This window comes from Vanellus vanellus, assembly GCF_965231255.1.
Source record: "Vanellus vanellus genome assembly, chromosome: 1".
In the NCBI taxonomy this organism is placed as follows: domain Eukaryota; kingdom Metazoa; phylum Chordata; class Aves; order Charadriiformes; family Charadriidae; genus Vanellus; species Vanellus vanellus.
This window is the reverse complement of record NC_138905.1, coordinates 85796633-85814279: the sequence shown is the minus strand read 5'-3', so window position 1 is coordinate 85814279 and position 17647 is coordinate 85796633. Positions and strand designations below refer to the sequence as shown.

General features: G+C 44.3%; 1 protein-coding gene and 2 long non-coding RNA genes across 3 annotated transcripts in view; 2 read left to right on the top strand and 1 right to left on the bottom strand.

Moving 5' to 3' along the window:
* LOC309686093 (alpha-2-macroglobulin-like) overlaps positions 1-8755 on the bottom strand; it is a gene marked incomplete at its 5' end in the record, with an annotated part of 39868 nt that extends 31113 nt beyond the window's left edge. The window contains 5 exons of the mRNA XM_082498633.1: positions 802-822; positions 1531-1583; positions 2144-2300; positions 3164-3347; positions 8496-8755. Coding sequence (XP_082354759.1) covers positions 802-822; positions 1531-1583; positions 2144-2300; positions 3164-3347; positions 8496-8755 — 675 coding nt within the window. The remainder of the gene's footprint in view (positions 1-801; positions 823-1530; positions 1584-2143; positions 2301-3163; positions 3348-8495) is intronic.
* Positions 8088-12241, top strand: LOC309686094. The gene is made up of 3 exons (XR_014270518.1): positions 8088-8130; positions 11461-11493; positions 12168-12241. It is a non-coding gene; the product is annotated as an uncharacterized lncRNA (long non-coding RNA).
* Positions 12242-17003: 4762 nt separating this feature from the next.
* On the top strand, positions 17004-17408 carry LOC309686095. The gene is made up of 3 exons (XR_014270519.1): positions 17004-17125; positions 17223-17303; positions 17388-17408. It is a non-coding gene; the product is annotated as an uncharacterized lncRNA (long non-coding RNA).
* The last annotated feature ends 239 nt before the right edge of the window (positions 17409-17647 follow it).

The window sequence follows — 17647 nt, the reverse complement described above, 5'->3', positions numbered from 1 at the left end:
AGCATAGCCATTTCTGGCTCAGCTTCTGCCTTGCCTGTTGTGGCAACACTCCCAGCTCTAGAGAGAAATGGGACAGAATGAAGACTGCAACCCCAAGCAGCAAGGAGCAATGCAAGGACTGACTACATAGGACCCATAATCATGCAAACCAACTTAAGATCTGTGCACACTAATTTCAGCATTGTTTGTGCTGCTATCATGGCTTGAGTGTCCACTGCTGGGTCCTTCCCATCAGTTTTTCACTAGAAGATGTCCCAGATAATAATTGTAAATTCTGGTTTCTCAGCTGAAAAAGTGGGTACTCGAATCATTGACAGAAACATTCTTCCTATTAACTTTTCTCTGTCACTGAAGTTCAACTGTTTAAAAAAAAAGCAGACAAAAAGGGCATGACTGGGAAGATAGGGGATGTCTACTTACATAATTTTGTTTCTTTAGGTTTCCTAGTTTGTTTAATGCAGTTCTGTGGTTTCAGCCACACTTGGCAGACAGAAAATCTTAATTCTGCTTGGGAAGAGGAATAAGCCATTCTGATATGATCTCTAGGCAAGTGTAATTCTGTTCACAGCATGGCTTGCACTGATTAACTATTTTGGTCCTACATCACATTTCCCAATCAAAGAACCATTGTCAGAACTTATTTTGGTGCCCAACTACTCAGCTTTCCTTTACACAAAGGAAAAAGGTCACGCACCCATGTTTTTTCTCTTGCACCTCAGCCCGAAAAAACCACCGCTGCAGACTACTGCCTCTGTGCCTGCACGTTCTGATGAAATAATATACATGTAGTTATCCACTCACCTGAATGTAGACAAATGGAAACTGTGGGGAAAGAACAAAGGAAAATCAGAGTTAAAAATATGGGCCATATATGGATGGACGTAATTTCCAGATTTGGACTGAAGGGCAGAGAAACAACCTTCTAAGAAGTCCTTTGGGTTCCCCCTTTTCTGTGCTTGCTTTATTTCCTTAGTTTGTGATGGTTAAGGGAAACTATTCTATTAATATTTTAGAGACCAAACTTTCTGTCTTACCACAGTATGAAAATAGGATGAAGAGTTTTCAAAGAACTTGTCTGCATGAGGAACTGATTGCCAAATAAGCTAAAAGGTGGACTGACATCAATGACCAGTTCCTCAAAAACAAGTCCTTGTCATGTTGTGCTCTCTCCCTCTAAGCATGTGGTTGCACCTGCTCCCAGAAACATCTACACATCTGCCGCTTTCAATGGAAACTTGTCCCACCCATTTTTTCAGTAATGAGATTCCTGCCTACATGCTTAGTCACACACATTCCTTTGCTAGTCTGGTTTTAAATACCTATATGCCTTTGAAAAAGGGGATAGGTTTCTCAGTCAATAGAGACAGGTGAAGTGTGTCCCAGGACAGGATATGTAATGGGTCAAGGATGGTGTGAGTAAGAAAGGATCATATGCTTTGAAGGCCATCTTCAGTGGTTCTGAATGATGACAGTGATACTGTTAACTGGGAATTGAGCCTCCTGGTTAACAACAAAGAATTATGGCTCTACCTTCTCATTCAGCGGGTAGAAGTCTTTGTCCAGAGAGACGATCCGAAACAGAACTGAAGGGTGTAAGGGAAAAGAAGGAAATTCCACTGTTAAAATCGTAGCCATTACCAGGAAATGTCAGTGTTTCAATAATTTATAACTCAGATTCATTCCACGGATCAACAGGCTCTGAATTGAGATCTCTAAGTTATGGAAGCAATTACTTCAGGCTCTTTCTCTTGCAGATGGTGAGAGGCAGATAAATTTAGAAGGATAATCAGGTCTTGGCTGAACTGAATTGTCCCTTGGGAGTGCCTGTCTTACTTTGTTGATTCAGATGCAGCCAAGGGAGACTATGCTTTGAAGTCATCCCAGATTCATGCCTCTAGTGGAGCAGAATGAATCTGAGCCTGTGCCTACGTCTGGCTGCGATGCTGTGCCTGGAGGATGGAGAATAGGAGTGATGAAGGTACCACGTGCCCTCGATCTCAGCTGACAGAAATAAGATTTACTGAGCACTTTAACTCCTCCCATGAAGAAGTCTGAAAACTTTAATAAAATTATGGGACCTCTGGGGAATGAAGCCCATAGGATTTTCTGCTGTCAGAGTCAAAACCAACCCAGTTCCCTGTACCTGTCTGTCCAGGCTTGTAGATGGGTTTGTCTGTCTGGACGAAGACCAAGCTCTCAGAATCCTTGACCAGCACCGACTTGCGGCTCCTGAAATGCAGGGTCGCCCCCTTCACCATCACAGTGAGAAATGCCACTGATGTGCTATTGGATTTTGGAAGCTAAGGAAAATGAAGAGGATAACTGCTTTACTGATTCACCCCATTGCAGTAAGCCTTTGAAGGACGGAGTATTAGCGAGGTCCAAAAGTTGCCTAAAAGGACACCAAAGACTCAGTGCTGGAAGGAAGAGAAAAAACATGATTTTCTGATATGAACTTGGAGGGCTTCTCTCCTCTGTCTCAAGAAAATCTTCTTTTTCTTTCAGGAATAGTTGCAATGATAGATCTGCTCCATTTCCTCAAGTTTTCTCCATGCTTCCTCTCCTTCCAATACTGAAAGTCTTTTCCCTTCCTTCATTAATACACTTTCCTTAGAGAAATACTGAATCTGATCTTGTTCCATCCTATGATTTATCCAAAAGGGAAATTAACCCAGATATTAATTATTTAGGGGGTGGGACCAGTTGCTTACATTCCTCACCAACCAACCTTCTGCAGGAAACAATCATGAATAAGCTCCAGAAGGAGACAGATGACTTCCTGGACCTCACTGTCTTTAACCATTCCCCAGCTTCTGTACTTCTCATTCCACTTCCCTATTTTCCCTCTGAGATTTACACAGATCAAACAAACATGGGGTATGTTCTGCTTTAGTCAAAGTTCTAGGATGAAGGATCCCAGAAGAGTTCTGCAATCCCTGCATCCACAGAAATATCGCATGGGACACAGAATTGATAATGATGGAAAATCACTCCTCATAAGGCTACTACGGTCAATTTTCTACATCAAATTACTTTTTTGTTTGGCTTAGCTTAGAAGTCTCTGTTTGCAATGTGTCTTATTTCTCATTTCTGGACTTTTTAGATCTACTACACCACATCAATAAACACAAGGGATGAGCCCGCACAAGGATGAGATACTCACAGAGAAAGGGATGCAGGTGAACACGTCCTTCTCCGACACCACGTCATCAATCAAGCTCCTGTTTTCCCCTTGATACTCGAGTGTGGTGCTCAGTGTCACAGACTCATTCAGGTGGGTCAGCTGAACACAGACTTTCTCAGAAGAATCAGTGTGTATCAGAAAGGGCAGTAGCACCATGTACTGCCTTAGGAAGAGAGGGAAGCAAGGATCAGAAGGATCAGAAATGTGAAACCGTTTTAAGGAAAGAGTATTAAGTGAAAGGAAATTAACAAATCAGCATGCCTAATCCATTACTGTCCCTGTGAATTGCAGTGCACATACACATGAGCATTCATTTTATTTTGGTTCTATACATATTAAATCGCCTAACTAATTAGCCTAAAAGCAGGAAAATGCTTGCTGTAGAAGGAACAATTTCTATGCTAATAGAGTCCTTTACAAAGGATGTTTTGTTCTGCTTCACAGAAGGGAATAAGGATGGTGTGAAAGGTTCCAGGCTGTTAATTGATTTTTGTATATCCCACAATCTCCTGTTGAGACTCAACGGCATTAGCTAAAAAAGGTTGGAAATTCAGCAGTTTTAGTGTTGGAAAAACCACCCACTTGTCTGGCTGCTCCTGTCTTTGCCTGTCCAGGTTTCCAAACCCTTCTCATGCTGAGCAAAAATGTGAGTGCTTGCAGTTTGGGATCTTATTAAGATGAGCAAACAAAGGATTTCAGAGAGTAGTGGTTTACTGCAACACAAGCGTACTCGCATCTTCAAAGAGCTTTTGAGAAAGGTCCCTCACAAAAGACCCTTAAACTAAGCTGCTATCCAATTAAAGGGATCATTTTACTAATTTTTTACTAATAAATCAAATTATTAATTCTGAACTGGTTTAATAGTTTAAAAGATAGGACACAAAGGGTAAGAACCAGTGAAAATCTCTGGAGTCTGTGTCGGGACCCCTGTTGTTCAGTACATTTCTAAATGGTCTTGCAAGTACCATTTTCTGATAATTGTCCAGGGTAAGAAAATACCTAAAACTGACTTAACATTTTTTGCGGAAAACTTTTGTCGTATGGTGAGACTGTGTAGCAAAAATGGCAAACGAATGGTTCATAAGGGAAAAACAATCAATAGAGGAAAGAAAAATTACCCCAATGGTATATAAGCTATCATATAAATCCTGTGTCACTTAGTGGGCTGTTACCACTCAGACATGAGCGCTATTCATTCTTGGCAAATCCTCATTCAGTCATAAGTAACAAATGGACCATAAGGAACGTTTCAGAAAGGAACAGAGGACAAATCCGAACACATCGTTTTGCCATTGTTAAATTGCAAGGTACTTCCACATCTCCCATATGGCATGCATTTTAAAAAAAGCATTTAGCAGAAAAAATTCAGTGAAAGATAGCAGAGATGATCTGAAATCTGGAATGATTTCTGTAGGAGGAGACACTACATAGATTAAGACTCTTCAGCTTGGAAAAAGTCAGGACAGACAGCTGTAAAGTCATGATGCGCATAAAAGAAACTATGGTTTGTTCATCACCTGTGATAATGCATGTAGTAAACAATGCCAGGTGAAAATATTAAGCAGCTGGCTTAAAAATAGAAGGAAGCAGAAACTTTTTCACTAACATACAAGATTAAGCTGAGGAACTTAGCGCTACTAGGTGCTGTAAAATCCAAATGTACGATTCTTGTATGGCCAGCTTGTGTGCTCTCAAGCAGCCCAAGAAGGGCACATATAGCCAGGCTGCATCAAATGATAAACAGCAGCCGACTGTCCTTACCTGTGTGAGAAACAAAAGGTGCCAGCAGGTGCCACTGAGTTGGATAATTAGTGCTTTACCTGCTTGTCCAGCCAAGTGTCCAAGCCCTTAAAAGAAGCTCTTACTTCCCACCACCAAGTAAGTCTCCCAGGCATACCGTGTGTGCCCTGTGGCACCAGCTACATAAAATTTGGTATGAGGCTCATAAGGGCAAGATGATCAGCTACTCCTGATATTATCAAAAATGTCTTGGGTAAATTCATTGCCCAGAAACGGCTAGAAAACACAGCAGCACAGGCGTAATCCCTGCTGCTTTAAGACCTTGAACCTCTGGTTGATAGAAGCTCCATAAGGCTACAGCAGATGAGAAATTAATTTCCACACTACTTGCCTTGCTCTTCTACTCTCTTCTTCAGCACCACTGACTGGCCACCAACACAGACAGAAGACAGAGCTAATGCAGTCCCATGGTCTGATGCTGGACCACTTTTATGGACCTGGTATTCCTTTTTCCCTGCGCACGTTCAAGCTATCCAGATGCAGCAGCAGGAGGTTCTGGTGGCAATTCAATCTACAGGGTATATTAATCACTACATGCATGGGAGGAAACCTGTGGTCAGGACTGCTCACGCCACTTTTCCATGGGCCCTCCTCTGGGGAAGGCTAATGTGCACCTTGCCAAGACAGTGCCAGCCCTGGAGACAGCTGGGCCCATCCAGAGCTACATTATTGCCTGGGCTTTGAGCTTTTGGGCAGTCCTAAAGCTACTGTGGAGGCAGTGGGACCCAGGCAGTGCCTCTGTTTCCCTCACCACCAGGATAAAGCATGGCAAGGAGCCAGGCGGCAGCTCTGGTCAGTGCATGTTGCTGCAGAAGCAGGGAAAGGAGGGAGCTCAAGCCACCCAAGGAGTGACTTACAGCTTGTGACTGTCTGCTTGCTCCAATGTTCCCCTTCCTCCACAACCTTCTCACCACAGCTTCACCCTGTGCCTGCTTGCCCTAAGCTCATTTCCCCTGCCCCCTGTCAGTGGCACTGGCAATCTGACTGTAACATCCAGTCTACCGAAGGGACAGCGTGACCTAGTTTGTGGAGAATTTGGCCTCATTCCTCTTCCTGTTCACTGTTCTGCTGAAATTTTGGCCAATGTGCAGAACTTCCCCCTACACTGGCTTCCCTGCCTTTGAAACGAGGATACAAAATACACTGTTTATAGACCTCCCTTTAGCTGTTTTGGGATGTGTTGGTGAAAAGAGCTAGAGGAGTTGAATTACTATGAGGGTTTTAAACAGTTTGGGTCACAAAGTCCATGTATAGACATTCCAGGACGAAAAGCATCTGGGCTGCCAAAAGGGACCTCAGCAGCCTCTCTGCACGCAACAAAGTGTTTCGAAAACAGAGGCAGAAGCAGGCAACAAGGGAGGGATAGAAGACCCTACAGAAAAGGGCTGAGGCAAAAATGATGAGTTTGTTTACATACAGAAGGTAACACTCTAGCTTAAGATGGAATAACATCTGTGTATTTACTCTCAGCTACCTCCTGGAACAAACACCCAACCAAAGAAACCAGTGAATTTCATCAGCTCCATCAGTCCAAACCCACACCTGCCAATTCATGTGCCGTGATGACTTCGCATTTCTGACTACATGCAGCATATTCCCAGGCATGTACACTGCACTGTAAAGTAGCTGGCATGCACAGCTACATATCAGGATAAGAGAACAATACCTCCTATTGAACAATACCTCCTATTGAATTCTTCCAGAACAGATCCAGAGCAAGAAAAAAGTTTCTTGCTGACAGTATCTTACAGAATCATAAAACTTTTGGTTGCAAGGGACCTCTGGACATCTCAAGCCCAGCTTCTCTCCTGCAAGAGGAGTATTGCAAAGGACTCCACAGGTGGAGTTCCCACCATCTTTCTGGTTCACCTGTTCCAGTGCTGCACTAACTTGGTGAATAAGTCTGTTTCTAGTATATAGTCTGTACCTTAATTGTGTCTCCTGTGCAGCTGGACACATCTGAAACAGAAATAACAGCAACTGCTGGTGCTTGAAGAAGCTATCTCTCTACTTGTGCTGGGCACAGGAAGTAAGCCTTGGTTGGAAGCTTCATTTTGTCTTCACTTCAAGGGTGGCTTCCCTTCTGTGTTACACACAGCCCCTGATCTACCCTGTAGCACTTAAAACAGAACCACACGTTCCCAGCAGTTCACTGCTCAGACTCCACTGCCTCCCTGCTCCCCAACTGTTTACTGGGCTCCCATCTCCATTCTGTAGATCCCAACTACACCCCTCTCTCCCCCACCTCTCTCAGCCCTTTCTCCTTCTCCTTTCCCAGAATGGTGCTCAAGACAGGGATAAAGAGCAGCATGTTACTCGCAGGAGAGGACTGAACAGTAGGGATTCATTCCCTTTCACCCTGATCGTGGGCAGGGATGAACTAAAATTACTTAATCTTAATTACTTAGTTACATCAGATTACTGAGAGGGAGGGAGACCAGAGAGCTTAGCCTGACCCCAGAGCAGACTTGGCTGGCTGATCTGCCCCAGAAGCACCCAAAGAGGGCAGATGCATGGGAGGGTGATGGCACAGTGTGAGTCAAAGGTCCTTCAGCCTGAGCCAGTCACTGCTTTACCTCTGACCGCACAGTAGGCAGCAGCAGTAGCACTGCACCTTCTGCTGCTGCTGCTGGCACCGCTGCGGTGCTGGTGGGCATGGAATCTCTGTAGCAGGAATTAGGAGACCCGTGGCGGTGAGAACTGCGCTTCTGCCAGCGCGGCAAGACGGCTGCATGTGACAGCAGCCGGGGTCCGAAGAGGGAGGCTGCTCCCATCCAGACTAGAGACGGCAGAGCAATCCTCTCTGTTAGGTGAGGCTGGGGTGGGGATGCCAGCCTCCAGCCTGCTGGTGCCGTCCCAGGCTGCTCCTCTCCTTGGGGCTCTCAGCAGAGTGGGCGCTGCAGCCATGCTGCTGGTCTGCGGAGCCCTGGGGTGGATGCCCCAGAGGAGGGTGCCAGCGCCGGGCTCCGCGCCAGAGGAAGAGAATCTAGGTCACAGATCCTCTCTGGGAACAAGTACATCTGATGCTGCCAAGGGAAACAAACGGGCTTGAAAGAAACAGGAGAAAGGGGAGCAAACCGGCTTGAAAGCAGCGGGAGAGTGGGGAGAAATAACTCGGTGATCGAAACAAGGATGCTACAGGAAAGGTAAGTACATAGATTCTGGCATCATGCCTACAAAACCCCAGGCACCTGAAGGTTTCTAGGAAGGCATATACTTAGGCAAAGGTGTTGTGAGGATCCAGGGCTGGACTAGCAGGCAGCTGCAGGGCAGGAGTGTGGGCACTGGCAGAGCTGTGGGGGGATCCCAGGGCTGGACATCCAGGGGGCTGCCGGGAGAAAGTGGGGACAGGCAGAGCTGTGCAGGAAGCTCAGGGCTTGGCTAGTAGTGGGATGCAGGTCAGGAGTGGAAGAAACTGGCACAAATGTCAGAAGAATGACAGAAAGGAAGAAAATTGAAGGAAAAAAAGTAGCACTAAGGCCACCCTCCCCCTTTCACACGCATAGCTTACGGTTCTGTGGTGGGAGAGGTATTTCCAGGAAGGAAGAAGAGGAGAAGGAGGAAGATGTTTGGTTTGCTGGGCAGCCCGTCCTTCCCCATGGTGCAGAGCAGGTCGTGGTGAGTCAAGCAGACACCCAGCCTGGTCCGGTGCTGCTGTTTTCCTGCACCTTGTAATTCCCCTCCACTCTCTGCTGGGTCAGCCTCTTTATAACTGCTCTCTGTAAACAGCCCAGGGGCTGGAGGAGATAAGGGCTGGGGGCCAGGACCCATCCGGAAACTGGGAGAGGCGTGTAAGGAGGAGCTGGAACAGTATTTGGCCAGAGAGTTTCCATGTGGGGGAAGGGTATTTATTGGGTAGGGCTTATATTAGCAATCTTGAAACGATTCATACCCTGCTTTCTTTAACCCATCAGAAATACACAGTGTTGGGGAAATGAACTATGTTCAACACAGGGTAATATTCCCTGTGGGCAGCATCTAATCACAGCATTCTAATGTGGGGTACTGTGATATTTTGAAACCAAAAGCCAATTTTATAAGTATTTTAAGAACAAAAGGAAACCCATAGGCAGAAACATTGACGACATTATATTAACAGAACACTGCAGTAGTTTGCTGACACAGTTGCTAACAGTGGTACTATGGGTTAGACAATTAATCTGTCAGGAATATAACCCAAAATGAGGTGGGGTACTGGTCTAGGTATGGAAGTAAGTTCTCTTTCCACTGTGAATATGTACAAATATTACACAACGCTGTTGGGAGATATCCTTGCCTCCCCAGCATGGTGGTCATCCTCTGTCATTCGATGTCACCTGGAGCGTGTATGTTCCAGGTGTTCAAGGTGACTTCTCCTTTCCTTTGCCAGATTCAGATCTGTGCTGCTGTGAGTCACGTTTGTAACAAAAGTCACTCAGAAATAGCGCTGCTCACTTGACTTGGTTTTCTGCAAACCTCTGGTTGTAGCAGCTTATCCAGAAGTTGAATCTAGTAAGAAAAAAGTTTGCTGAATTCCAGCAGGTCATTGAACAGAAATATTCAGTCCAAAAGATGAGCACTCCCTGAGAAGCCCAACTAGGTGGGGTGTTTGCACCAGTCCACGGAAAACTGCAAAATTGCAGCTGTAGGGCTGTCAGCCCTACAGTGCCTGTGCAGTGAAAGGATTCAGAAACACTCTTTATGGAGATTCATGATCCCTGAGAAGAGTTCTGTTGTGTATGAACAACCCAGCACAGAAAATGCTTCAGCGCAAACCACCTTGAATGTTTCTATGGGAAGCCGCATTAATGGCAGAAGTTCTCTGGTCTGTGCAAGGGAGCTCATTAGATCACAACAGCACAGGCAGCCGTATTTGCTCTTTGCCTGAAGATTAAGCTTTGAAGAAAAGTGAATGTTAAGACTGAATGTTAGCTATACAGTGTGTCTCGCCTCTGATGTAGTAGCCAGAAAACTGCAGGGAAGAGCTGTGCAAAGGACCAGGAGAAATGTCTGGGGAGGAAAGGGAACTTAAGAACAGTGTTAAAAAATGAGGCACAGTCTCTCATAGAATAAAATTTAACACCTTTTATAAACCGCAAAGGTTAGCAAAACAATCGGGAGGCAGCCAGTGTCTGCTGGGGGGAAGTGTTATATAAATGTCATATGGAGAAGGAATGATCGCATTCTCACACAAACCAAAAGATTTAGCAGATTATCAGTTAGAGATGGAAATGCTGATAAAAAAGTGGTTGTGTAACTACCAAGTAATAGAAACCATACAGACCTTTCTACAGAAATGCCCCCTATTGTCTGTCCTCTCACTCCCATCTTTGACTTCTCCAGTAAATAACTCATTCAAAATAGCAGTTTTCAAAGCAATAGCATCCTGGGCATTTGCTGGAAAACATGACTCACCCCAGCTTGCCTGTTGTCCTTCAGGCTGCTGTAAACTGAAAAAAATAATCCAATGGACACATGCAAAGTATGCTTTAAGGATGAGCATGTAAAACTAAAATTCATAGCTCTGCAGACCATCAAAACCAGCGATTCAATTAAGATCTGCTCACTATAGTCTTCTTAGTTCTACTAACCAATTTACCATCCACAAGGCATAAAATATCTGCTTCTCAGTCCCCCAGGAACCACTGACCAGCTGTATGACACCCTAATGCCCACTTTGCTCCATAGGCTCCAACTGCCCTTGAGCTCAGGCAGTTGGTGCTTGAGCTTGTTGCCGTCTCACAAAGCTCAGAACAAGTGGTCTGAACTTGTCCTTAGCTTGAAAGCCTTGTGTTGCTTTTTCAGACCTGAAGGAGACATTCTATGTCTGAAAGACTGGCTACTTCTTCCAAGGCTAGCTGGTCTAATAAAAGACACCTCTGCTGGAAAAGGCATGCAACACCTTTGCCATGCATGGCAATGGCTTCAGTGGCTGTCACGATTTGAACGACCAGAAAGAGATTTCCTCTTATGATAATGCTTCGTACATGTCTGACGTCACTGCACACCTCAGGTCAAGAAGCAATCTGTACGTAGCTAATATCTTCAGCAAATAGCCCCCTATTAAGCTGGTACAAAAACCTAAGTGGATCATTGTACCCAGCTGTTGATCACAAAGAATTTAGATTAGGCCACGTCACAGTAAATGGTTGATACAGCCAAAATGCCTAAATCGAATTTCTTATTACACTCCAAGCAGGGTGGATTTCTATACTGAACTATAATAATGGACTTTGGTTCAGGCTGCTTGAAAAGGAATGATTACATACATTTACTCTCACTTTTAAGCGTAGTCCATCTTTTGACTGTTCCATAGAAAGTTTTTGAAACTTCTTATTTATTTCCTCTGCTAAATTAAAAATATAACATTATTGTAAAATTTTATTTTGTTCCAAACAGATTTTGGGAAAATTAGGTTAATACTAGATAATTATCAGAGAAGTTACAGTGATATACTGGTAAATTACATGTGCTGACATGTTGGATTTCCTTTCCAGGTAATATCTTACTGAAATGGAGCAAGATACCAGGTCAGTAAGAAAAGGATGCCATGGCAGCACTTCTGCTTTGCCTGACTGTATTTACTATTTTTTTTATTTTCTAGAGCATTTCATACTCCACAATATTTCCTTTACAAGTTCCTTTCCACTGTCACTTTAAAATATATTATTTTGCATAGGACTGACTGACACAAAAGATGCAATTAATAAGTTAACACAGGCCATCATAGATATTGATAAAGTCCAATCATAGCAAACCTTGTTCTGCAGATTCCTATAAGCCATACAGTCTTCACTGAATTGCCTACCAAAGATGAACAGAAAAATGCGACGTCTTACACCTCCAAGTTTATAATCATTGTAGAAAGCAAGTATAATTTTTCGATGTGCACTTTTAGTCAATCAATTTTATCAGTTTTAATTACCTTAACCCAATTCTGGTATATTTTCCTCTGACTTCTTTTCTGTTTCTATTGTTTAGCTTTGTAGATGACATCCAATAACAGAGCGGGTCACTGGTCACTGCAATTGCAGGAAGAAAAGGTGTCTGTGGGTGGGTGTAAATAACCTTAGCACTATTAGGTGCAGGAATCCTTGTCTGCCCCAGCAGTCATAAGCCATTTTGGAACCACTGTCACCAAAGGTAAATAAGTCCAAGAAGGACACCTGCTGCTTTACTATGTTCCTGTTCTCCCCCCTAACAGTGCTCAGTCTTCGAAGCCAAACCCAATCTATAAACGGAAAGTCAACCTTTGGCTTTCAAGAAGAGGCATGTGTTAAAAGAAAAAGCTGAGGAAACGGGTCTTGGTAACACTGATATTGTGCCTAAGATGTTCCGTGCACTTTCACATGAGAACCTCTGGTGGAAACTGGTAGCTCTAGCAAAGGAATTCAATGCCAACATCAGCTTTGCTCGAGGACAGGTGAGAAAGCGGTCGCTGTGAAACCTGAGACTTATATTAGCAGCTCTGATTAACAAAATTGTGTTAACTGTTCAGCTAAAGGCTGAAAAAAATCACTCAGAAAAAAAAAAAAGGATTCAATATTTTTATTTTAAAGGAAATCCAAATAATTATATTAGTTTCCCCTGCCTATGTATCTAAAACAGAGAAACCCAAAGCAATTTATTTCAAATGACAAAAAAGCATTACAAGAAAAAGTACTTGTATAAATTAGTAGGAGTAACAACAATACCCAGAAAGATAAAAAAGGGTTTATTATTGTGTGGGAGAAAACATATGAGGTAGTGAATGGAGTTAAATCCAGTTGGTGTCCGGTCACAGGCGGTGTCCCCCAGGGCTCGGTGCTGGGGCCTGTTCTGTTTAATGTCTTTATCAATGATCTGAATGAAGGGATTGAACGCACCCTCAGTAAGTTCGTAGATGACACTAAGCTAGGCAGGCGTGTTGATCTGCTTGAGGGTAGGATGGCTCTGCAGAGGGATCTGGACAGGCTGGACCGATGGGCCGAGGCCAATGGTATGAGGTTCAACAAGGCCAAGTGCCGGTCCTGCACTTGGGTCACAACAACCCCATGCAGCGCTACAGACTGGGGGCGGAGTGGCTGGAAAGCTGCCTGGCAGAAAAGGACCTGGGGGTGTTGGTGGACAGCTGGATGAATATGAACTGTCAGTGTGCCCAGGTGGCCAAGAAGGCCAACAGCATCCTGGCCTCTATCAGGAATAGTGTGGTGAGCCGGACTAGGGAAGTGATCATCCCCCCTGTACTCAGCACTGGTGAGACCCTACCTTGAATACTGTGTTCAGTTTTGGGCCCCTCACTACAAGAAGGACATTGAGGGGTTGGAGCGTGTCCGGAGAAGGGCCACAAAGCTGGTGAGGGGTCTGGAGGACAAGTCTTTATGAGGAACGACTGAGGGAACTGGGGTTGTTTAGCCTGGAGAAGAGGAGGCTGAGGGGAGACATCACTCTCTACAACTACCTGAAAGGAGGTTGTAGAGAGGTGGGGGCTAACCTCTTCTCCCTGGTGACACATGATAGGACGAGAAGAAATGGGTTCAAGTTATGTCAGATGAGGTTTAGATTAGATATTAGGAAAATTTTTTTCACTGAAAAGATTATTAAACATTGGAATAAGCTGCCCAGGGAGGTGGTGGATTCACCATCCCTGGAGGTGTTTAAAAAAAGGGTAGATGTGGTACTTGAGGACATGGTTTAGAAGTGGTTTTTGTCAGGGTAGGTTAATGGTTGGACTTGATGATCTTAAAGGGCCCTTCCTACCTCAGTGATTCTACAATTCCATGATTCTATGATTCAATATTTCAGACCATAGTGAAGAGAAGATCCTTTATCAGAAAATCTCAGACAATATGAACATTATACACGTTGTAACATGCGGATAAAGGAAGATCTGCAATATAGTGAAACACCGTGAAAAGGCTTCATCAGCTAAACTTCAAATTAAACTAAAAATATCAGAGCAAATAAAGATTATCCACTTTAGTGGCCTGTTGAATATCTTAACCTGAGAGAAGGGCCTGGTGGCAGATTAACTGCCTTTCCCAGGTGCAGATAGCTGTGCTGCCAAATATAACTCATATTTCTGTGGCATCGTATGAACTAATGAGTAAATACAGGCATGGCAAAGGCATCAATAAATTACTTTCATTTTAGTGCATTTTGTAGATTAAATTGCAAATCAAATCTGTATCTGGGTTTGATAAGTAGTCCTGTGACTACAGTTTGAGTGATGTAAGGCTAGCCCAGTTGTAGGGTAAGTGCTATACAAAGTAGGGTTTATCCACCTTTTCCAGCTATATTATAACAAATGTTACCTCTATGTATAAACTTTGTCTTGCCTTAGAAGAAACCTATACTGTATGTTGCAAAAAAGGCTGCAACCAAAGTTGTTCACCCTCTGGCATGAGAAATCTGCAGTGTGTCTGTTTAATACTTACAGTGCACAGTACACACAGAGTAAGACCAGTTGTTGAAACCCCACTATTATATTCATTAAAGGTAATTAGTGAACAGTATATAATAATTTTAAAATATATAAACAAGAAACTAGCTATTTGTATGTTCACAGATTTTTTTTTATATTACAGTGAAATGAAGATAATCCCTGATGTAGTAAAGAATGAAAAGGTATTTTCATTTATACATTTCTATTGCTCAGACTGTTGCCAAGGAAGGGGAAAGAAAAAGCCAAAATGTTTGCAAATGTGTCTGAAAACAGCACTTGGAAAAATTAACTATACCCTTTTTGAGTCATGTGACTCCTCTTTTCAGATAAAGCTTTACCATACAAAAGGACATTCAAAATGCATACAGACTTTGTGTTTATCTTTAGATTTGGTTGTGATGTTATTGTCTGGGCTCCCTCTCTCCTCAGGTTAGGTACAGGCATCACATGACAGTCCTTCTGCTGGCCCAGAGGTTGATGTTCAAGGCAGATGGAGTGAAGTTGGGGCCAAGCTCTTCTCAGAGGTGCACAGTGGCAGGAGCAGAGGCAATGGGCCAAGCTGTGTACAGAGAAATGCTAAGCAGACGGAAGGAAAAAAACGCTTCCCTGAGGGTGATGCAACAATGGAACAGGTGCCATGGGATAGCCATCCCCAGAGACCATCCAAACTTCATGGCACAAGGCCATGAGCAAGAGTGCCAGTAGAGAAAAGGACTTTATTTACATGGCATAGGCATTTCAAGGATTTTTCCCATTTATATTTGATGTTCATTCAGCTACAAAAAAGTGAAACCCCCAATCACTGCCCCCCACTTTGAATAACTTTGCTAGAAGGTGGTGGCAGAGGGCTGTGCCAATGCCACCTGCCGGGTGGACCACGCTGTACTTGCCCAGTGCAACGCTTGCTTGCTGCAGTGGCTGTGCAAGGGCTCACTCCTCTGGCCGTATTGGGGGGACTGGTGGCCTTGCACTGCGGGGGCCTAGGGCCCAGAGCCTGCTGGCTGAGCTGCAGCAGGAGGGACGGGCTTTATGCTCAGTGACTGACTTTTTGGGTGACACCGGGCAAGACCAGGCCTCTCTCTGTGCCACAGCTAAGCTAGATGTCATTTGGTGCTGAGGACGTGGGTCTTTCCCCAGTGCAGAGAGGAGCTGGGAGTTGGCTGATGTGTTTGTCCAGACTTTTGAGATAGAAGAAGCTACAGGAAAGCAAGACAAGAAGTCCTAATGGAGTACAAGGCAAGGAAATCAGATATTCTCATGTTTAACCCTTTCCCTTGCACCTCTGCTTTGTTCTGTTGCACCGTGTTAGAGCAGAGCTGGTCATGTTTGGCCCTTCAGGTGAGGGAAGGGGGTATGAGCCATGGTGCTGTCACACAGATGGAGAACATTACGTTTATTGGGACTCTTTTGAACATGGTGTCCTGCTACGGAGCCTGCCCTGGCTGCACATCCTTCCTGTTTCGGGATACCCTGCACTGGACACAAGTGGTGGGAAGGGAACGGGACAAGACCTTGCCTAAGCAGCCAGGGGCTGTGAGGAGAGAGCCAGCCGTGCATCCTGCTCTTATCACACAGGACTTCCCAGATGAGCTTTGCCATGGCACAGAGCTCAGTCACTGAGTGAGCGTGGACACACCTTGCCTTGACAGGAGGGACAGCAAAGGGAACCCGTGGGGCCTAGAGCTAGTCACTTCCAGTAAAGTGAAGTAGAAAACATGTGGCATGGTTATGCAATTGCCTCTGGTAATAACCCAGCCTTCACCTCACTGTGGGTACTGAGCCAAAGAACGGGAGGCTGAAAAAAATGTGCAAGGTTAGCACTTTAGTAGCATGCACGTAGAGCCCTGTCAATACACAGTTAGGTGATTTTTATTCCCTCCACCTCTGCCTGCCTCGTTCATATTTACCCTCCTTTCACTCTCAAATAAGACTTTTTTAATCTCCCAGCTGTGAGGTTATATACACAGTGTGACAACGTGGGGTCCAGGAGCCCTGCTGAAGTCACGTTCTTAAGGGAGGTAATGGTTTGCCCTGCCAGAACAGTGGTGTGGCACGAAGGGGGAGCAGAGGACTCCAGGGCAGGATCACAAGGCAGGAGATCAGTGTGTTGAGCTTGCAAGAGGATCAGAAAGGGGAACAGTGAAATGTTTCCTTGAAGGATGCTTGTAGGTCCTGTATTCAATGTAATGCTTTGCTTTTAAGATTTTCTTGGCCCTCAAAAGATCACTGTTTAGGAAGTTGAGCAGAAAGAAGCTTTCTTTTGCTGTTGAGCTACAGGACTAGCTGGCACAGTGTTGCTTCTCCACTTGAAAAATTTTTAAGAAAAATTTTCATTGTAAGCCTGAATAAAAAATTAAAATGTACATGAATGATGTTCCTCAGGAAGCCCTTCTCTGATGCTGCGCATTTCACAGCCAGTGGTGCCAGAGATGTGACCATGCTTTTATGTTACCTGTCTGATGAATCAGGTGGTGGGGGTCATTTGACTGCAGACATGACCCTACCTCCCTAATTGCCCACTGGGTAGGTGGCAAATGAACTCAACAAAGAAATGATCAGAGAGCAAAACTGAGTTGTTTCTTCAGAGCATTTTGACACATCATCATTTCTTGATTGAAGGTTTCTCTGGCACGTTTCTGCATTTCTGGTCTTCTCTGATCAGTGAATTGGTTGATCATCACTTACACTTCGTATTTGACAGAGGGAGGGTGGTGAGGAAAAGACCCGAACATCAACAAGTAGGTAACAAGATCTGGAAAATAAAAGAAGTCATATGGCTGATGTCTTGCTGTGCCATTGTTTGACATCTTGGCACTATTACCTGTGACACTGCAGGAAACACAGAGGATTTGAACCAAAAGATGGAGAAGACAAATTCCCTGGACCAAGGACTCCTTTTTCTAATGAGAGTGCTAGGTAAGCAATTGAGGGGCCTAAGCAAGAGAATGCTGCTACGATGGAGCTCATCTTTCCATGGAGGTCCATTTGTTTTTTCTCTAGATCTTGCATCCTGCTGCCCACATTGTAGATGAAAGTCATCATCTACAGTAAAAAAGTTTACTTTCAGTTTTCAGAACAAGTGTGGTCATTATAAGTCCCCTTCTTCTTAATTAGGCCATGACATCAGTCTTCAGCAGATCCTTCAGTGTGAACTCCCCATGAGCAGCAAAGCAATTCCCATGGCACAAATAAACTTTACAAAGAAGGATTTAACACAAAGGGAAGTAAGCTTGACAGAGCATTTTAATCAAAGACATTCT